Here is a 22,652-nt window from a genome sequence, read left to right as displayed (position 1 = left end):
TATCAGTGGTTCTAAGGTGGTAAAATAGAAATGAATTCTTTTTGAGTTTTCCTTAATACTGCATTTAATTTCTTATTGCATCTTCTTTCTCATTAATGGCTCCATCTTTATAACTTTAACTTGATAATTGTAGTGTTCAGGTCTGATGTGTTTAATGATATATGATGTGCAAACTGCATGATGACAAACTGTGTTGCTGTTCATGCTGACCAGCATAAAATGCTTTGTATTGAACCAGGTTTGGAGTACTTTTAGTTCGTCTTTTAGATGCAGGATACGACTGCTATAAGTGCCACTGGAGTCATGGAAAGAAACAGAGATATGGAATTTGTGAGTAAGTGACTCTTCTTACAATCAAATTTTCCAATGTCCTTTATTTATCTGTTTTCAGTGATCATTATAATTGGTTGTTTTATAATTTTTATTCATTATTTCACATTTATCACATCATACAAAGTAATTAAAGTACATTTACATTTCTGAGAAATAAAAAACAAAGTGGTCTTTGGGCTACATTTGGTTAGATTCACACACACACACACACACACACATTTTCAGAACCGCTTGTCCCATACGGGGTCACGGGGAACCGGAGCCTAACCCGGTAACACAGGGCGTAAGGCTGGAGAGAGGTAGGGGACACACCCAGGACGGGACGCCAGTCCGTCGCAAGGCACCCCAAGCGGGACTTGAACCCCAGACCCACCGGAGAGCAGGACTGCGGTCCAACCCACTGCGCCACCGCGCCCCTCTGGTTAGATTCAACTAAACATAAATAAATTCATAAATTCATTTTCTGAACCGCTTGTCCCATACGGGGTCGCGGGGAGCCAGAGCCTAACCCGGCAACACAGGGCATTAGGCTGGAGGGGGAGGGGACACACCCAGGATGGGACGGCAGGCTGTTGCAAGGCACCCCAAGCAGGACTCAAACCCCAGACCCACCGGAGAGCAGGACCCGGTCCAACCCACTGCGCCACTGCGCCACCGCACCCCCCCGGTATCTACATGACTAACAAATATTACTTCAAATTTTTCAAGGTACAGAAATAAGACTGTCTACAGGGGTTATTTCAAGGATGATCTCCGGCATGGGTTTGGAATTTTGGAAACTTGTCGAGGTGAAAGCAATTCATTCAGATATGTTGGCAACTGGATGAATGACAAGAGACATGGCTATGGGGTCATGGAGAGCACAGAAAGGTAATCATATGACTATGCAAATTATTGTACACACTCATATTTCACATATGGGCAGAAAAAAACATAAGAAATTATCACATTCATTTGTGTGTGTGCATGTGATAGAGAGATTGTGAATTTTGGTTTAGTTTTGAAGTATCGATTCCTGCTCAATAAGTTTGATCCCCGGTCAGTCTGTGTGGAGTTTGCTTGTTCTCCCCCGTGTCTGCGTGGGTTTCCTCCGGGTGCTCTGCTTTCCTCCTGCAGTTCAGACTTGCTGTTCAGGTTCACCAATCGTGTGTGAGTGACACAGAGAGAGTGTGTTCCACCGGTGTATGGATGAGTGATGCATTGTAAGTAGTGTATCTAGCAGTGTAAATCACCTTGGTGAATAAGGTGTGTGGGCTGATAACACTACATAGAGTTCATTGGAAGTTGCTTTGGAGAAAAGCATCTGCTAAATAAATGTAAACAAAAGTAAAAATCATTTTTTTGTTTTTTTTTTTTTTCCTTCTGATGCAGTGGCGAGTTGTACATTGGCATGTGGCAGGATGACCAACGAGAAGGCAGAGGCATTGTAATAACACAATCAGGGCTTTGTTACGAAGGCATCTTTCAGCAGAACAAACTGACTGTAAGCATACTTTCAGTTTTTTTGAGAGCGTATGGAAGTGTTGTGTACTATGTAATGTGAATGAAATTGTAAGTACTTTGTTCTGTTCACTATTTCCTTTTTTTGTTAACCGGTGCCTGTCTCAAGGTGACTTACAATGTCAAGAATTTGTTTTTTATTCATTTGTCCTAATGTCGTAATGTTATTTTTCAAGTTCAATTAACAGAAAAGAGTAGGGCTGCTGTGTTCTTATGAAGGTAAAAGGGAAATAAAAATTCATAATGTCTTTATTATTACTTTTATAAAGTGATGGACTCAGTTTTTTCTTTTTTTTTTAATTACAAGGGTAAGGGGATTTTGCTGTCAGAAGATAATTCACTTTATGAAGGGGAATTTATGGAAGACCTACAACTTAAAGGAAAGGTGTGCTATCTTGTTTTCCTCTCTTCTGTTGCTGGCTGCCACTTGATCGACTCTATCACTATAAATAACATTGGTGCTGGCTGTATTTCATGTATTTGACAAATGTATTCTGTTTAAATCTTACAAATGAGTTATACATGTTGGCCAGGAATTTGCAATTTCTTTTTCCTTTTTTTTTCTCTGTTGTCTGTTAAAGCTCTCAGTCTGTCTTCAGGATAAAGCACTATATGAAATACATTCTAATGTGTTGTATCAGAATATATTTAATTGTACACAGCATTTATAGGAACTTTGTCATTAAAATAAATTGTTCTGTTCATACATCTTTTACACAGTTTACCTTTATAAGCTAGGGAAGCTTTTATAATTTACTGACACAGGATGCCACAGCATTAAAAATTATTGAAAAGGACTGAAAATAAAAATGTGCTCTGTCCACAAACTCATACTTAATTCTGATTGTGGATTAATTTAAACATGCAGTGTTTATGGTTTAAATAATCTTGTTGTCTATCACAAACATTTATGCACATCGGACCTGAGTTGTAAACATTGTGGAAGTGTTCTGAATTTATGTGGCTATACACTTCCATTGTTTTTTGTTTTGTTTTGCTGCCAAATACCAGGTGGTTGCATGAAAATGGGTTGTTTTCAGTATGCAAAAAAAAAAAAGAAATTAAGTATACGAAGGAGATGCTATTAAAAACTGGAAATAGCAAAAAATTGGAAACTTTAATGTTATAACAAGAGTAGTCCGTGTATCAGCTTCTTAATGCTCATTTGTTCAAGACCTACAAACAACACTGTATAACATCCATTTTAAGGCATAAAAATGTTAAAAAAAAAAAAAAAAAAAAAAAAACAACTGTATTTCACTTTCTATATATTTTTTATAATATTTAAAATGTACAGAGAAGTTGCAGTTATCAAATCCAGTTGCAGTTTACGGAAATCAAACTGGTGAATAATAAACCAAGCCAATCTCCACTCCATGAATCTGAACTGAACCTCTTGTTTACCAAAAATTCAGTCTTCCTGCAAACTTTTGTTCTTAGGGAAAAATTACCTTTCCAGATGGGATAAGTATTGAAGGGACATTCAGCAACACATTTGGCAATGGAATGCAAGTGCAAGGAGTTATGAAAACAACTACCGACTCTGACGTGGCTGATGAAGTGGCTAATCTGTAAGTTAATTTGGCCTCAATAAGTTTCCAGTTAATGCATGAAGCTCTTTTTTTTCCCGAAATATATCCCTTTTGTTTGCACTGATTTTACTTCTTGCCTGAACTAATTTTTCTACAGTGAATTACACACTGGAATAAAAATCTGATATGAAAACTAAACAAATGATGTGATTTAGCTGTACAGTACTGTCTCCTTTTACCGGGGGGCTTGGTGGTGCAGTGGGTTTGGCTGATGCCTGCTGTGTGGTGGGTCTTGGGTTGCCTTGCGATGGACTAACATCCCGTTCTGGCTGTGCCCCCTCCCCCTTTGGCCCTGAGCCCTGTGTTGCTGGGTCAGCTCCGGCTCACTACAAACCTGCTCGGGACAAGCATTGACATTGGTTGGTCTCATTTTACTAGCTTTAAATTTTCAGATTTTATGCTTAAGCATTTATATGCCATAGTAATAAAGTAATCGAAAAGAAGGGAATTAAATGTATTGTTAAGAAACAGTTCTATGTTAATGTCTGCAGTACATCTGTTTTAGTGTTCTGACCTTGGGCTCATTTGATTGAATGTTAGACTGGTTTAATCCAACATTTGATTGACTCGACCATTTATTTTATCAATAAGACCCACAACAAGATTTTCAGGGTCACACTGTAACAACAGAACATGCTTTATGGGAAAAAGGTATACGTCCAATGCTAGTCTTACAGATTATGTCTAGTCTATTTATCCATTCCATAAATTTCTAAACTGTTTATCTTGTGAAGAGTCACTGACTCAGGCTAAGCAGGACAGACCATTGATTGCTTTACATAGCAAAAATCTCAAGGTCCCCCTAGGGGATCCCCACACGTTCCTGGGCTAGTAATCTCTCCAGCTTGTTGTCAGTCTGTACTGAAGCCTTCTCCTAGTAAGACATGCCTGGTAACTCTCTACCCATAGTGTTCTTAGGAAGTCACTTTGGAGAAAAACATCTGCTTAAATGAAGTAGTGTAAGCATTTTCGATACACACACAAGTGTTTTTGGCACAGTCTACATGCCTGAATGCTTCTTTTCATTTTGACTTGAAGTATTTCTATTTTCCAGCATCTCACAGCCTGAATAATCAAATAAGTTTCTGCTAAATGTATAAATGTAAATGTAAACATTATAAGTCATATACCATATGAACAACCAAGTCACCAAATCTAAACCCATCTTGAATGCTTCTGAAGAAGAGCCTGATACGGAATTTTTTACCACCATTATAATCAAAACACCAAATGAATTTTTCATGGATGGATGGTATCCTATTCCTTCAGTGCATTACTAGACAATTTAAAAATCTATGCCAAGGCACAATGAAGCTTTAATGTTTGCTCACAGTGGCGCAACATCTAATACCTTTTTACGACACCTTCTAATTATGTTTACTTTGATGTTATGGTATTAACACCTTAGCATTATTTCATATTGATGGAATTATTAAACACTATTTCAAATGTATTTTACGAATTAGAAAACAACGTGATGTAACCCTAAATTGCATTGTAAATGAACTATCAGACTCCTGTCTTCCGCAATAAGTCTTCTTTAACGGGATTTTTTTTTTATAGAGCAGCTGGTAGCCTAGTGGTTAGCTTCTGCCTTTGGATCCAAAGATTGTAGGTTCAAACCCTTCTTCCTGCTGTAGTACCATTGAGCAATGTATTTACTGTAAAGCTGCCCAGTTGTATTAATGGGTAAATAATTGTAGGTAGGTCAATATTTTGAGTTGCTTTGGAGAAAAGTGTCAGCAAAATGAAAAAATGTGTTTACACTGTCAAGCTAGAAAAACTCTAAGTATTCTCCTGGACCACCTGCTATAGTACTCTTTAGCAATGTACTTACCCTCAATTGGTCAATTAAAAATTATAAAATTATGTAAATTAGTAAATTGTAAGTAGCTTAAGACTGTAATTTGCTTTGGAGAAAAGTGTCAGGTAAATGAATAAATGTAAGCCTTTGTGTTCCCTTCAGGCAGCTGGGTGTCCATGGTTTGCCTGTTTTGGAGAGATGGCCTTGTATCTTTGACCCTTATGTAGAATACCTCCACTCTGGCTCCAGTGATGCAATGGAGGAGGCCTACCTTGGATTTCACCTGGAAAGTGGCCGATCACTAAGAAATAAATCCTCTGAGAGACTGGCTTCTCCCAGTGACCATTCATGTGTCTCCTGTAGTAGGTAGGAATCTCTGCTATGCCACGGAATGTCAGGTACAAAGAGTAACCAGTCATGGAGTGGTGGTAGGTGAAATTATAACAAGTTTTATTCCTTATTCCCGTAATTCTTAAATAATATTAAGTAAAAAATTGAAACATGCAATATTTTCTGTATTAAGCCACAAGTATTATGGTTTTAACAACTCTAGAAATTAAAGGCTACAAACTAACACAACTCAAGGCAAATTATAACACAAGTTTCTAACAACTGAGTATAAAATAAAAGCAATTTAGAAGATCCATAAATTAAACCTTCTGCTCACAAAATAGGGTTGCCCCCCCACCTGGCAAGGATCCCACACAAGATACAGCTGTGAGTCCAGGCAAGAAGTGGACACTGAAAATTAACTTCAAAATTCAACTTTTTCTTATTTTCATGTGTTACTGTACATTTTCCCATATTTTTGGACCTGAAAAAGCTAAATATGGCAATTATTTTGGCCTCAGATGTTGGGAAGCATTGCTTCATGGAGCCTGACATTTAGATCACAGAAGGCAGTTAAAAACGCCTATTTTATGGGGTAGGCAAACAACAAACATTACTATATCTTCTGAACAAAACAAGATAAATCAACAGTTAAGGTAGAAATGAAAACTTTTACATTTGTCTTCACGCAGTAGAAGTCTTACTTTTATATAGAAAAAAAATTAAGTATTGGAAAATGAAGAAATGTCTACTTTTGACCAAAAAAAGCATTATTTTTAATTTTAGAAAATTTACAGTTTAGTTTTTCAGCTGTATTACTATCTAAAATGTCCTTTCAAAGTTAACCAAAAACATCCTAGAAAACGTATCATGGCTAACTTCAAGAAACATTAACTTTTTAGTCATTGAGACAACCTTTTTCTGAAACTATGAAATCATTGTCTATTGTACTCAACAGTTTGTAACAGATATTCATGTTGCTTTGGATCTGTGGATCTTTGGTTGAATGCCACTTATTCTCACTGTCAGCTGCTTCAGAATCATCAGTGATGCAGATCTGTCATGCAGATCTGCTGTTGCCTGCTGTTCACCTGTAATTGTTCAGTGGTACAGTGTAAGTTCGCTTTAAGCAGTTTTCCAGTTAGCTGTAGAAAGTAATTTCCGTTAAGATATCATCTTATTACGTTCTTGTCTCTGTTGTAATTTTTCTCTCCTAATTATCTGTTCAATAGCTTTTGTCTCAAAAATGTTGTCATGTCCTCATCATGTCATCTTGGAAAACTATTGGCAAGCCTGTCTTGCTTGTCCAAGTTTATATATGTACTTTTTCTGATACATAAGAATCAGTCATAACCTTATATGAAAGGAATAATTCAGATGATCTGTGATGATATGTATTAAGTGACATTATAGGCATATTCGATTAGCTGATGTCAGGATCAGTTATCTGTCCAGTCAAACATGTATGAATTCTATGGTGCGAGAATGATTTCTCATTATACAACCTGACAACATGTTATAACATGCTAGAATTTAGAAACCAAGTTTCAGAATCCAAGATTCTGAAGCAGGAAAAATGCTGCAAAATAATGTGAGCCTTGCTAAATTATATTTGGTAGTCAATAAAAGTGTATAATCAGAATCCAATTTATTTGGCCAAGTTTGGCTTTGGTTCCCAATAGCTCATAGCGAAGAGTAGACAAAAAAAACACACACACACATATAAACATACAACAGCTGCAAGGATGCATTGACAGTGCCAGAAAATAAGAGAAAATAACGATGGGAGAAACATAATTTCAGGTTCTAGTCATTGTTCTTATATAGAGTCATATATTTTAAGACAAGTACTCAGTGTTTATCTCAAGTACATTTATCTGGCTTTCATATGACATCTTAACTATTGCTTTATTTTGTTTAATTTAAAAGTTATAGCAATAGCTGTTTGTCTGCCCCAGAAATAGCCACTTTCTCTGGTCAAAACTTTAGGCTTCGTGAGGCAATGCTTCCCAGCATCTCAGACCAAAATGGCTGTCACATTTGGCTTGTTCAGATTTGGAAGTACAGGAAAACGTATAGTAACACATGAAAATAAGAAAATGTTAAATTGTGAATATGTCTATAGTTACACGTAATTCAGATTTCCATTGCTTTAAGCGTGAATGGTACTCAAAGGATGGGGTGCGGTGGCGTAGTGGGTTGGACCACGGTCCTGCTCTCCAGTGGGTCTGGGGATTGAGTCCCGCTTGGGGTGCCTTGCGACGGACTGGTGTCCCGTCCTGGGTGTGTCCCTTCTCCCTCTGGCCTTACGCCCTGTGTTACCGGGTGGGCTCCAGTTCCCCGCGACCCCGTATGGGAGAAGCGGTTCTGAAAATGTGTGTGTGTGTGTGTGTGTGTGGGGTACTCAAAGGTAAAGAACTTTATATGTGTTTACTGCTCATTATGGGATCTATTACAGAAAAGAAACTTGAGCAAATATAGTTATACACTCATTTGCAATTTTAAACATGGTCTCATTGAATTATTTTATCATAGCCAAAGAATAGTAATGTGCATACATACATCATATAGAATTTTAAATGTATACATATGTGACCCACAAATAACAGTGGTAAAATTACCATGATAATACATTATGAAGGTGGCCTTACTTTTACTATCATTGTAAACAGAAAACCAAAAGAATCACATATGAAGAACAGTGACTTCTTAAAAGATCTCAGACAGCAACAAAGTTTGGAACAGCTTCAACAATATTTAGAAAAGGTAACACTTGAGCGAAACATTTTAAGATTAGATACAATGCGAAAATGTCTGCAGGAACTCCAAATGATATAGTTTATAGAATAAAGTAAAATTTAATAATAAGATGGTATTTCTCACTATTACACATGTCTTATACTGTACAATGTTCAGTAGGATAAATGAAGCGTTTGATTTAATTAAACATTCTTAATGCCATTTAAAAATAGTATTCATAAAATTGAATGTATATGGAAAATACTTTTAACTGTGTAAATCATACACGTTAACAGCCTTTGAAAAATTGTATACTAACATTTCACACTTGTTATAATTCTGATTTTTTCAGTATCTTTTTTCCTTTCTCAGTCATTGCAATCTTCTCTGCACCCTTTGGGGAAGCTCCTTCAGACTCAAATCCTAGTCTTCCAGGTAACCTACTCTGGGATTGGTGCCAACAAGCACTTGCTGAGTATGGCCCAGAATGAAGTGAAATACTACGCAGAGAAGACCACAGAGCTTATCATGTGAGCATCACCTTTATGACTTATCATTTTGTAAGAACCCTAACAGAATGTCCTTCAGTAATAATTGCAAACAATACTGCACAATATTGCAATAAAGTGGCAAAAATTAAATTTAAATACAGTGTGTGTGTGTGTATATATATATATATATATATATACATATATATGTATTTATATATTTATTTTATATCTACTGTATATATATATAAAATTTTGAATTCTGTATTATTCTGAGACCCCCTGCATAGGTAAAAATCTGTCTGTCACACACTGATTTTCTCATTAAGAATGGTAATTTTATTTCACATATTGCATATTTTTGAAACATTTTAAACTTTTTTAGGGATTATGTTCCTCAGTTATTTCACCAGAACTATGAATATGGAGAGTCAAGGTAAGTTTTTGCTTAATTAAGGGGTGTTTATACTGGAAAAAGTAGGTAAAAGTTTCATTGTTTTCAGTACATGTCATCTGGTTCTGATTTTTGCCTGTTTTTGTTTTGCTACAATTGCATCTGTAATTTTGTTGTATTACACAGCAGTACCATGACAATAAAATCTTCAATTCAGTTCAATCTCTTGGCTTATATCAGGATCGAGATGAATATCTGCTCTCTGGTGTTGAACATGATCCTGCCAGCATTCTACCCAGAGCTCTCCATGCTTTACATGCTGTATCACGACAAGGACAATGCACTGTACTGGCGAGGTATCCTGCATCTGGACCTTCTCTCTGAAATTAAGCTGCTGGAATTCCTAGATGTCCAAAGGTAAGCATCATTTGATTATACAGTGTAGAAATGACACATCATACTTACTTTATATAACCTCTGCTTTCTATGTAAAGGATATTTCACAGGCTGCTGTGGTGGCTACATTCTCTGAATCACTGACTTTTTCAAAGCTCACTGCAAAAAAACATTTACTATAAGATGCTTGGGGCCAGGTCAATTGTTGTTTGACTTTCTTAGAGATAGCTTCTGTGGAAACTACTACCTTTCTTTTGTTAATGAACTGAACTGAGAATAATTTTGTGAAAGTTATGTGACAAAGACTTAGTGCGTTTGGAGACTGAATAAATACAATGAATGAGAGCCGAACGCAAGATGAGAGCCATTATGTGTGATCTAAAAAAATACTGTTCTGCAAAATGTTAATTTAAATGTGTGGAATAAGAAAAATGAACAATCAGCAAATATGCAGTACCATATTATAAATCAAAAGGTGCCACCAAGGTTATGGTTGTTAGGACGCTTTCTTAGGCAGGTAGCATAGTAATATAAGTGCTGCCACCTTTGGGTCCACAAAAGTTGTAGGATCCAATCTCACCTACTGCTGCAGTGCCCTTAAACAGTTTACTTACTGTAAAATGGCTCCAGTAGTAAATTGGCTAGCTGTTGAAATCAGTAAATCACCGTAGGCAGCTTAACGTGTGAAACTGGGTCACCCTGTACAACGTCTTATGTGACTTTTAGACATAAAATATGTCACTGTTCAATTGATGAAGGTGAATACCGTCCAAAAAAGACTGTACATTCTTTTTTCATTTCAAATTGCACACATGACTTCTAAAAAAAATAGTTTCTCAAACATTGTCAGTAATTTAGTATTGTTAGTCTAATTCGAGTCCCACTTGGGGTGCCTTGTGACTCTCCCCCTCCAGCCTTCTGCCCTGTGTTGCCGGGTTAGGCTCCGGTTCTCCGCAACCCCACTCGGAACAAATGGTTTCAGACAATGTGTGTGTGTGTGTGTGTGTGTGTAGTCTAATTCCATACATAGTGTTTATTAACCATAAAACACAATATATCATGTAGTTAAGTTTTGAACTTGTGCTGTCAGAAAAACGTTGCCAGGTACTGTACATACTGTAACTCTGTCTTTTAAATAGACACTTATGGCCGCTGAAGGATCTTCATCTGACTTCAAACCAGGTAAATTACATAGCGTTTTATCACAAATAGGTATTTAAGATGGTACGGATATGTCCGAAGAGTACCGTATAGTAAAAATTTGAACATCTGATTTCATCTGATTTGCAAACCACCACAACTGCACTGTTTGATCCTGATGAAATGTAATTAAGAGGACTGAAATATCAGAGGTCTAGTCATGCTGCCTCACAATTACAATTTGATTCACCTAGGTACTTATGCTGAACTGCTCCTGAACTGCTATATACAGTAGTTAGTTTTGCTATGGAAAAAGCATGATATTCCACTGCAGAGTGAAACATATAGTAGATGGTGAATAAAATACCTGCTGTAAAACTAAAATAAAGTAATTGGTAAAATATCATTGACCAAATAAACTTATCTTCCATTTTACAGTGCTAATTTATTCCAGAAAATGATCCATATTTAGTAAAGCTAGATAATGAAATTACTTCTATAGAGTACATTTACATTGACCCATTTAGCATAGAACATATAATTTGTGCATTACATTGGGAGAGTAACATCAAGCTATTCACATAATTTAATTTTCAGACATGAAGGGTTTAGTGTATATAAAATAAAATTTAAAAAATATTGATTTCATAAACTAGTGTGTGTGTGGACTGGCTTGAGGAAAATGAAGCTATGTGCAACATTTTAAGAAATGAATAATTAAAAAATTATGGCACAGGGGTGCAAAACAGAGGTTGCAAACAGAAACACATGAATAGACAAGCAGCTGAGAGCATGGGTACACACTTCCTACAGTGCAGTGTGTCCCACAGTCTGTCACACACAGCCACTAGGTACAGTGTAGAAATATGGTCTTGTGTTATTGAACCAGAATAACCGTTGGGGGCCTGCACGGGACATTTTAGACTGAATAAATTAAATCCTGCCTATTTAAGTGGTATTAGTAATGTTGGATAGGATACACACATTTTGAAAGACGGAATAACGAGGATGAGGGTACATCATAATTTCTGAGACATCACTGAATTACTCCTTTATAAATGCCACATTTGTCAGGATTTTCAAGACACTTTCTTTTACATGTGATAAAATCTAATTGCCAGGTCCTTAACTTTGATTAACATTATCTATCATTAACATTATCTAAGGTTACTAGTTTTAGTAGCTTAAGTCCAGTTACCTGCAGCAAGTTGCATAGTGTGTAGAGCTACTGTTTTGCAGTCAAAGTGTGGGTTAAAATCCCACCTCATGCTTGCAGTCCCCTTGAGCAAGGTACTCACCCTAGTAAAACTTATCCATCTGTGTGTAGGTAGTATAACACTATAAGTCACTTGGGAGAAAAGCATTACCTAAATAAATGAATGTAAATGAAACAGTACACAGGGAGTCTAAGCCATTTGTTATTGGGATTTTGTCCTTTCCTTTAGAGATATTCACTTGTTCACGACCAGTGCTTCATCTCTGCTATCGAGTGTGTCCAGAAGATAAGGTATTTATCTGTGCTGTGACAGTAGAAGTTTGAAGTGTACTAATGCTGTAATGTTTTAAACATAATTAAGTCCAGGTTAATATATATTTACATACAACAAATGTATAATATGGTTCTGATTTGCATATAAATCACTAGTCAAAAGTTTTGATACTCTTGCTGTAAAGTAGATTAACAGGTTTCAGTAAGAAACCATCTGATGTGTACCCAGCTCTTCTGCAGCAATTTCAACAGATGTGGGGCATTGATTGCTTTTGCTTTTACTACTCTGTCCAGTTTACAAGTATTTTCCAGGTTGTAATGTTTTGATTACTACTGTGCATTTAATATTCATGCACAAATGATTGTCAAAATATTAGAAACTCCACATGAAACTTCAATTCAATTCAGTTTCATTGTAGAGTACTCTTCTCACACAATAATACAGAACAAAGGTTCAAGAGACATAAATGAAAGGTAGGCTACATGTTAAATTACTACAAAAATATTAGATGAACTTGAAAAAATAATTACTATAATAATACTCATAATGTGGCCCATTGATCCCTTGATGGACTTGTGCTTTCAGTCTGGGTTTCTCCAAAACTACAGGTTGCAGGGATGCCATAATCCATTGTCATGAGAAGTCCTTCTCTATTTTCTTCATTTCTTAATATTATGTAGCTGCCTTTGTTATATATATATTATAAGCGCAGTTGCACATGTTGATTTAGTACACCGGCTACCAGTATTTGTCAGCTATACATATGAGGTCCAACAACCAGCATTTTGATATGGAAGTTTCCACAGTAACACGAAACAGCTAGCAAGGTTCAATAGACCAGTAGTGCCAAATTGTAGGCGTACTGGTAACAAAAACTGGAGAATTATTTTTCTTGATTTAGTAAGGGAAAGCATTCAAAGTAATGCAAGCCTAAGTCAAACAGGGAAAGGCTTAATCAGAAATAAGAAACATTGATGTAGCTCTTCAGCAACAGAGATAGAAAACTAAAAAGGTGCAAAAAATGACGAGATCCAATAACCACATCACACACCCCTGTGCAATTTTCAATGAAATTTTTCAATGCCAGCTTCCCACTGTTGTTTTTCAGGTATTGATGCTATTCAGCAATTGTCTGTATCTAAAATAAGTAGACAATAATAAAGTCTGACGAGTCCTCTTACTCATTCCTGCATCAGGATAGATTAACTGAACAAAACTGAAGGGTTCATTGAACCTCACTCTCTGCTGCCAATTGTCCATAGTGCAGGTCAAAACTTGCATGACATTAATGAAAGACTGAAGTTGTTCTGAAAGTGAGGAGTGGCTTTAATCCTAATTATTTACAAGATATTCATATATGGGCTGGGTTTTCTAATATTTTATTCACCTCCTGTATATATGCATATGCGCTTTTCATATAACCTTAATGCAGTATATGGTTTCACTTTGCACTCTTATTGCTCTCTGTAGAATTTTTTTGGTGAATTTGTCTCACTGGCTCTCATTTCCTGGTAAAGCACAACTGCTGAGCCATGCAAGAAACTAGAGACCCTTTTCCACACAATGGGCGAGATTGAGAAAACAGTGTCTATGATCCTGAAGAGAGACTACAAGCTGCCTATGGATGACCTCCTTCCTCTCCTCATCTATGTGGTGTCCCGAGCAAGGTACCCCTAACCAGACAAAATAGTAGTAACATATATGGATAGGATAAATATGCCAAATCAACACTGTGTCCGTTTTAATATGAACCTATATTTGGAAGAAATCATAATTAATAAATATTATCAACAGCATACACGATCTATAAAAAACAATTTTATTATAAGAAAATTTTATATTATTATATAATAAGAATTCATGCAACCAATTTAGTAGGTGCCGTTACCCTGTTGGAGTCAAATGTTACTTGTGTATAATGATACAAATGTCATTTCTTCCATAAAAACTTGAAAGATGGATCAAACATAGCCATATTGAATATGTCAAGTAACATAGACCGATCAAAACACTTCACACAAAGTGCCTTATGTCAGAATATTTTTCAAATGAATGGTTTCAGCTGTTGATTCTGGAAAGAATCACTTAGGTAATTGAGAGCCCTGTCTACAGGATCCAGCATCTGGGGGCTGAGCTGCATTTCATTCGGGACATGATGGATTTAGGACTGGAGGGAGGCATCACTGACTTTCTTCTGACAGCCTTCGAGGTATGGCTGAATATCTAAATACACTCTTCCCCTGGGGAAATGTACATAATTTGTCCCTGAAAACTGTAGTTTGGTGAATTTCCTTTACATGAAAAAAGCCATTTTCATTACTTCTTATGAGGAAAGTTATGCTTTCATTCCACCTAGAAATTTTGCCAAAATATGAGGACAAATATCTTTGTTGTTTAGATTTGCTAATGTTCTGTTTATCATTATGACTTATATGAAGATCATATTGTATTTTAGAAGCAATTAATGCATGAATAGGTAATTCCAAAAGGTTTATGAATTTTGACTCAAAACTACTTTTTCTACAGTTCCTGTTAAAATTTAACAATTTTTATCAATGTATCAGAAAATCTATGCAGAAGCCATTCATGTCTTAACTTTTCCTCTTTTGCAGTCATGTTACCAGCATATACAGAAGCAAGAAATAAGACAGGGACGATTTATGGGCTTCATTTAAAGATCACAGTTTGACATATTTTTTATGTATACCTCAAATGAATCAAAATGTTCAAATACTCTATGAACACCTTGGAGCTGGGGGTGTAGTCTATATATTTCAGAGCCATAATTCATTCTTTCATATGCATATAGATAGTACTATTTACGAAAAATAAGTAAAAACGTTAACGTTTGGTGCTTTTAAGCCATTGGTGTAAAAGTATTATATGTTTTGTGGTTGCTTTTATTTTTTTTTTAAACGGTAAATTAGTTTGTGCAGACCTTATGGGTTACAGAGAAATACACACACACAACGCACACAATGTCTACAACTCTCCCGAGCAGTGTTGCAGCAAACTGGAGCCTAACCCAACAACCCAGGGCACAAGACTGGAGGGGGAGGGGACATATCCAAGACGGGACACCAGTCCGCCATAAGGCATAAGTCAAAAAGTACGCATGTACACATACATTTTTGCTCTTCACACCTATCAGGGTGATTTCATAGAATAAATTAATCCTATTACATCTTGTATCTTGAATGTCATGAGGAATGGTTGTACTTTACAATTAGCCAAATCACAGTCCTGATCTTAAACTACTTGAAACAGTGTAGTATGAATGTTTACATTTTTTCATTTAGCAGACACTCTTCTCCAAAGCACTGTACATCTCAGAGAAAAATACAATGAGTGCCTTACATCAACAAAATGATTTTCATGCAGGCATGTGATTCTAGTGTCAATGGACATACCACATACCAAAAATGTCAATTCAATAGGAACAGGCCACAACTCCAGTGTCTACTTGGATCTGAAGGTTTGTTATTTTCAATGTTTAAACAAAGTGTTCACTGTAATAAAAAAGTATTAAAGCTTTATTTGTGTTTTTTGAGCTCATGAGCAGTGAAGCTGTGGCATTGGGAAGTGATTGACAGATCTTCACTGCCAGACCCTGCCTAGCTAGTTTAACAGTCAGCTGCTGTAAGCTGAGGAACTATCAATGTGAACATGTAACCAGCTGGTCTGAAAGATTTGGGAGAGAGTGGAGAGGGAGAGTAGAAGGACTCCTTGTAGCGGTCCAGTGCACAGTGCATTGGTTTCCAGGCTGGGGGTTTCATCTGTTGTTTTCTGCCTGCATTATTTCCTATAGTTCTGCCTTAAAGGGGCCATGTCAGCAAATTCAGCAAAAATAACAGTCAAGATTTTATGTAAAAAGGATCTGCAGTGAAATTCAATTCTCAGTGTGGCGGTTCCTTGAGAACTGAAAGAAAGAATATTTTTCTTTTAAAACCCAGTTAACAAGTATTAAGCCTGTGCCCTCAAAAGTAAGGTTGCAATTACTATATAAAATGTACCTAATAAAATACTTACCTTCTGAAATGTTTACTTTGTTTGATAACAGTATGTCCACTTGAATTTCATCCATCTTCATGTGTAAAACCTCAGCATTGTGCTTAAAATGAAACAGTGTTTTAAATAATATTCAGTAAAGGACTTGTACCTTTTCACACCCTTGTAATATTTCTAACGTGACTGTCTGCAATACTCAAAAAATGTGGTAAAGTACAAATATCTCACAGATGTAAAGAACATACTAACACTTACTTCCATCCATCCATCCATCCATCATCAGTTTTCACACTGCCTGTTTTGGTGAGAGTGGCAGTGGCAATACACCAAGCAGGACAGAGTATACGTCCCTTTTCACCAAAACTGACTCCAACTCTCCTTGGGGGTCCCAAAGTATTCTCAAGCCATCCTGGAGACACATGATCTCTCCATTGTGTTTGCCCAGGGGTCTCCTCCTGTTATGATGTTCCTAGTAGACCTTCATCAGAAAATGCCCATGGGCCATTCTACGTAGATGCCCAAACCACCTTAACTGGCTGCTCTTAATGTTGAGAATCAGTAAACACTATTCCAAAGGCCTTTTTGGCCACTGAACTCCATACACTGTAACAGAGTGAGTCCCACCATCCTGAGCAGGAATCTAATTTCCTCCATAATACCTGTAATCTTTTTGTTTTGGTCACTCCCCAGTGCTCATAATCTGGGTGATGTTCATTATGCATTTCGAGTACATTGCAAGCTTTTTCCAAGGACTCAGCTCCCACTTGACCACCACAGTTTGTAATACTATGACTGCTGCAGTAAGCTGCTGCTCCGTCTCATGTTCCACTTGCTATCAATAGAAGGGGCAGCTGCTACAAACTTGCAACAGGAAAGGACAATCTACTGTGCCCTGCTAAGAACCAACCTTGGTGAGAACCACCAATTAAACCCTGCTATCCTTGACCTTTATATCCTTCAAACCCTGACTGTGTCTTAGTATGTGTCTTAATATCCTATCCATGAATACTACAAACAGAAGTGTACACAAGACACACCCTGGACAAAGTCCGATAAATTCAACTTAATGTCAAGAATGCAACTATGACTCTCACTGTGCAAACAAACTGAACAAGTGGTAATGAAGCAGCTACCCCTACTAGTGACAGCAGGTGGAATCATGAGACTGACCAGCAGATTTACCACCTTATGTCTGAAAGTTAAGTTTTGTCAAAGATTAGGGGTCATCCCTCAAAACAATTACCAAAAACACTTCAAAAAACACCCAGAAAAGCTTTGCGGTTTGCTGAAGAGGCCAGCAATGAATCCAGATCCCACCGAAAACCTCAAACCTGAGACCTGAAAACAGCAGTTGGGAAATAGCATCGAGAACTGGAGCAACAGCCAGTACAGTGTTGCAGGAAGCTAATCAATGGCTGTAGGAAGTGCTTGATTTATTTTGACCAAAGACCATTTAACAAATATTAAGTCTAGGTGTCAATAATTTTGTCAGTGCATTTTCTTTTTGTCTGATTTAAAAAGATGGATCAAAAACAAAGATTCTGTAACATTAGCAGTGAATTAAAGAATTGTGGAGATCAAATACTTGGGTCAATTTCCACTTATTTTTAAAGAAAATTGAGTTGCTTTCAAAAAGTGCAAGGATGCCAATATTGTTCTCAATGATTGTACTCCAACCAATTTTTTTTACTATGACTGAGGAGAGCTTTTGCGCTTTCCCTTGCATAATGACGATCGTTCATTCCTGAAGATTTGCTCTTGAACACAATTCTTTCTTATAAAAGAATTCTGCATTACCATTATCATTTTTTTATTCAAGGTAAGCTTGTGTCACTCCCACGACCTCGCTCCAAACACCTGCACCTGTCCCAAATCAGAGCAGCAAGGTATAAAGAAGCCACTCCTGCACCACTCATTGCAGAATCTTATCCGGGAAACCTGCATCTCATGTGCTCTGAGAGAACCACTGCCTACCTCCCCATCCTTCCCGGACCCTCGTCCTCCTCCATCCCTCCTTCCCCGTTCCCGATGTCCACAGCTCCCGACTCCAGCATCGCTTCTTGAACCACAACTCCAGATTTGCCCTGAGAACAACGCTTGCTCATCGACTGACCCACGCCTGTCCCCGACCACAACTCTTGCATACTCCTTTGTGTGTCTACAATAAAGATCCCGCGATTGGGTCCACACAGACTCCTCAGTCTCCTACCATCATCAGTTACAGCCTGTACTTTAGCAAATGTATAACAGCCAAATCAGCAAACATAAGAACCTCATCTTTTAACCCATAACTAATAAACACATGACAATTAAAACTAACTTGCCATACTCACCACGAACAAATTAAATAGAGTCGATCCCATAGCTTTTCTCACATGCTCCTTCACGACTGGGTATACACGGACAAATTGCTACATTGAAAAATGGAAAAGCACAGCAAAATGTTGTTGATGACATCTAAAAAGGGTAACGATAATGGTAATGAGACCCATAAAGTCAAATAAAATAACATCAAAAAAAGATTAAAAAGTTTAAATACACTTATCCACTTGGTCCAGACTGTGTGCTGTAAGAGGGAGGGGTACCTCTAGGGCCAGGCTGGCCTGTTTCTGGGCATCAGCATGATTCTGATTCCCCATGGCACAGAGCAAATGATGAACCACTCCTTGCCGGAGCAGCTCGTCAGACATCTCCTGGCTTTCCTGGGATAGCATCCTTTTGGGTATTTAAGAAAAGCATATTTTTAAATTTATTATTGCTACATACAGAAACTATCCTGCAAGTAAACAGAGGAACGTTTATATTATTGCACTTTTTTGATCGCAAACTTACAACGTTGTAAAGAAACCAAACGCTGACAAACATGTTTATTTTCTGCGTTGGTCTCTTTTTTCGTGGCTGTTGTTACTGTTTACTTCCTTTAGTGAAGACAAATACATATGTCCCTTCATGTGTGAATGACATACAAACAGTGAAGACAACACGGAAGACTGGTAAAAAATAGATCTTTATTATTACTTTTCTAACAGAAAATTTCTAAAATTTAATGCTGGAACTTCAAATAATTTAGCTCACTTTAGCAATACAAATGTTTTTTTGATGGATACAAAAAAAATTATGTATATGGAAGCGAACAAAAGCCTGAGTCACCAAACTATGACTAAGTAAGTTGGGCACAGGTGTGAAAAAAGGTAAACATCACCTTCACCTTGAATTAAGCGATGATAACTTGATCACTTCATAAACATTAGTGCATTTTTAAAAACCCCCTCAGTGAACTTGCATGCTGAAAGCAAAATGTGTGATTTACCTTATAGCTCTGGCTGCAGCTGCTTGCTGAATGAACGCTGGAAATTCCTCAGTAACTGTGATATTTTCTGGATCTGATAAGGAAAAATGTTTACTTGTGTGGAGGAATAAAACAGAATAAAACACAATTTGCAAGCAATGGGAAATAAAGCTATGAAACTATACTTTAAATACTTTAATATACAGTACCACATATTCCAAGCAAGCAACTTGGACTTTGTACACAGTAACATACATATCGTGTGCCACTGTTGATTTACCCTGTTAAACCTTACTGATAATGTTTTTTACATTCTATAAAGACAATTTAGTCTTTCATGACAAAAAATCAATTGTGTAACATTAAAATAAACCATGAATAAAATTATTCTAAATGTTCCTTTAAAGGAACATTTAGAATAATTTTATTCATTGTTTATTTTAAACCAAACAAAAGCATTAAATGCAAAACCTCTGAATTTGAATATGTATCCTTTAAATACCAGCATTTTTATAAAGAGAGATGGCTAGTGGAAAGACCTTCCAGCATGTCGTTTTTCTGGATCCTTTCTGTCTTGGGCTTCAGCAAAGTGACTAAGCCCTTCAGCAGTGCAGGAATAACTTCATAACCCTTTAACATTCTTATTAATTGAAGAGCTAAGAAAAGAAAAATGAGACATTTTTTAATTGTTAATCACTACAGCAGCAAAAAAACCATTAATCTTTTATTAGCTGTAGAAGTGTAAACAATTAAACGATATATGACAATGAAGTGTTCCTTACAGAAACATCTCATAATAGAATTATGTAATTATTTGTACTTGCTCGTTATCATTAACCTCTTGTCCGTGGCAGGCTCTCAGTGGTCTGGGGCCTATCCTGGAAGCACAGGGCACTAGCCTAAGCAGGGTATACCCTGGACAGGGACAGGGACACCTCGTAGTGTAGTGATGAGAACTGCTGCTTTGGACCCAAAGGTCACTGCTTCTAATTCCACCTTCAACTGTGAGTAACTTGAGTAAGGTACTTACTCTAAATTGCTCTTGTAAAATTACCCTGCTGTATAAATGAGTAAATGATTGTAAGTAGTTTAACAATGTGAATCACTTTGGAAAAAAGGGCAATCTCACACATTATTATACACATATTAAGTTCAATTTAGTGTCACCAATCCACTTGAAACCCACACAAAAACAGGAACAACATGCAAACTCCAAACAGACTGAGCCAGATTCGAATCTGTGCCTGAATGGAGCAGGTACTGTGATTCAGCAGTGCCACCCTACTAAGTAATTTAAAAAATCTGTAAAGACAAGTAATTCTCACCTTCATATTGCACTTCAGAGCTCAATGACTTCAGCAGATTAAACAAAGGCTCTAAAATGCTTGAGTGGGCTGAATTCAAAGTTTTCTGCGCAAGAATCATCAAAAGAGCAGTTTAAATATGTTGTTCAATATCTGAGAGCAGATTTATACCTTTGATCGTGGACAGGACAGATTATAAGGGTACCTGTACAATACAGAGGGTCTGCAGTACAAGCTGTTGAGTCTTGGTGGAGGTGCAAGACAAAAGGGAAATCAGTTCCATATAAATGTGATTTTTGTGTTTGGGGTTTCCATGGGCCAAGGACTGAAGCAGTGTAACAGCAGCCTCCTGGGTCTCCTCCACTTTTGATTTGCCGAGGCATTTTGCAATGACTGGGAGTCCTATGATTCACGCAAAGTAATCAGAGGAAACAGCAGTGCATTTCTCATTTCCTACTTTATATTTAACAGGCAGTGAAAGAAAACCGCACCCAAGCTTTCGCAGATAAGCTCTTTGTATGTTCGCCCTGCGTTGGCGATAGCCTGTAGCAAATGTAAGGCCTCTCTTTTGTCCCCATCGCTGGTCTGTTTGTGATTTATGATATCCAAGATGGTGAAAACACCTCCAACTTCAAGGAACTCTGTTAGGTAAGAGTGACTGCCAGAAATGTAAAGAAAGAACTCAATTTTGTACCAAAGGTATTTGTATAAATGAGAAGAAAAAAAAAAAAAAAAAATAAGAATTATTATTATTATTATTATTATTATTATTATTATTAACAACTCACTTGCTTGGCGCAGAAAGGAACACACCTACTGATCTGAGCTGCACACCCAGGCAGGTCCCGCACGTGTAGCTGGACAGGGTGGTGAAGGACTCAACGTGGCTCCCAGGACGATGCCCACTTCCCAGCGGACCCAGTAAAAAGGATACTGCAGCCTCATCCACGCATGAACTCGCGCCAGCAGTAAACTGGCCATGTGCGCGAGCCGCTGCTCGAGCTCGGGGCCCGTGCTGCCCGCGTTCTGCGCCACGAAAGCCGCCAGCATGCGGGTGCGCCCCGCGGAGCCGCTCCGGTCCCATTGCCGGAGGAAGCGCTGAACTTCCCTGACCGCGGCCTCCCCTTTGCGACCAGGCATGGACACACCTGGGAAGAGCTGAGGGACCACGGGCATCATCGCTCACTCAGCTCATTATATTAGTTCCTTATTTATTATTCATAATCTGAACATCTTTCGTCACCGCACCTGTCCCGGCCACCACAAAGCTGAAAACTCAAAAAATAATAATTACCGCTGAAATATGTTGCAGATGAAAACGGGCAGTTGTTGTATGTGAAGGATAAAGGATCGACGCCTGACTCCGAGCGCCGAGCACTTGGTTATGTTTGGTTGCTAGGTCGCTGCCTAGCAACGGAACACAATGAGCGATTTGTTCGTTGGGAAGAGAGGTGGTTTCTGACACCACGTGGAAATCCGAGTTTATCTTAACCGCAGTGCGCCTGCTATTTGCATGAACTTCTCCTTGTTTTCAGACTCTTTGGTAGGCTTGAGCGACACCAGGGACTCCTCAGCGCCCCCCTCCGTGCTCGAAAACATACGTGGATTTTACAGGCAGTACAGCTGCAACGTTGGGAAGCCTTAAGTGTGTCCCTTTTAATGCCAGCAAAATGACAGTACAACTGACAAAAATATAAAGAGAAAAAAAAGCAAAAGTACAGAAAACCAAGTGAATGCAATTAAAGGCACAAATTTTTGATGAAGCTATTAGAGGATTTGCAAAGTGTAACAGTTTAACTTTTCCTAGTGAACCGTTGCATAATGTACTCTTTCATGATTTGAGAG

The 22,652-nt window shown here is 37.6% G+C and overlaps 2 protein-coding genes across 5 annotated transcripts in view; one reads left to right on the top strand and one right to left on the bottom strand.

Annotated features, from left to right (window-relative positions):
* LOC108940122 (ALS2 C-terminal-like protein) overlaps nt 1–15,221 on the top strand; it is a 50,000-nt gene extending 34,779 nt beyond the window's left edge. For all 4 annotated transcript variants that reach the window (XM_018762048.2, XM_018762058.2, XM_018762076.2 and 1 more), the window contains 15 exons: nt 239–334; nt 1,042–1,203; nt 1,705–1,816; nt 2,141–2,218; nt 3,274–3,404; nt 5,392–5,595; nt 8,232–8,325; nt 8,671–8,828; nt 9,172–9,222; nt 9,421–9,597; nt 10,716–10,758; nt 12,162–12,223; nt 13,724–13,873; nt 14,319–14,415; nt 14,819–15,221. In XM_018762048.2, the coding sequence (XP_018617564.2) occupies nt 239–334; nt 1,042–1,203; nt 1,705–1,816; nt 2,141–2,218; nt 3,274–3,404; nt 5,392–5,595; nt 8,232–8,325; nt 8,671–8,828; nt 9,172–9,222; nt 9,421–9,597; nt 10,716–10,758; nt 12,162–12,223; nt 13,724–13,873; nt 14,319–14,415; nt 14,819–14,881 (1,678 nt within the window). In that variant the 3' untranslated portion in view covers nt 14,882–15,221. The remainder of the gene's footprint in view (nt 1–238; nt 335–1,041; nt 1,204–1,704; nt 1,817–2,140; nt 2,219–3,273; nt 3,405–5,391; nt 5,596–8,231; nt 8,326–8,670; nt 8,829–9,171; nt 9,223–9,420; nt 9,598–10,715; nt 10,759–12,161; nt 12,224–13,723; nt 13,874–14,318; nt 14,416–14,818) is intronic.
* A 14-nt stretch (nt 15,222–15,235) lies between these two features.
* On the bottom strand, nt 15,236–21,983 carry armh1 (armadillo like helical domain containing 1). The gene is made up of 11 exons (XM_029259319.1): nt 21,742–21,983; nt 21,596–21,664; nt 21,299–21,465; nt 21,013–21,209; nt 20,829–20,913; nt 20,043–20,159; nt 19,525–19,597; nt 18,800–18,929; nt 18,548–18,625; nt 16,236–16,317; nt 15,236–16,125 (listed from the first exon to the last, which is right to left on the bottom strand). Exons 1-11 carry the CDS (start codon nt 21,981–21,983, stop codon nt 16,103–16,105), a joined length of 1,263 nt encoding a protein of 420 aa, XP_029115152.1. The 3' UTR covers nt 15,236–16,102.
* Nucleotides 21,984–22,652: the final 669 nt, after the last annotated feature.

Source organism: Scleropages formosus, chromosome 2 (assembly GCF_900964775.1).
Source record: "Scleropages formosus chromosome 2, fSclFor1.1, whole genome shotgun sequence".
NCBI classification, from domain to species: Eukaryota; Metazoa; Chordata; class Actinopteri; order Osteoglossiformes; family Osteoglossidae; genus Scleropages; species Scleropages formosus.
The sequence above is the reverse complement of the archived record's forward strand: the minus strand, read 5'-3'. Positions and strand labels throughout refer to the sequence as shown.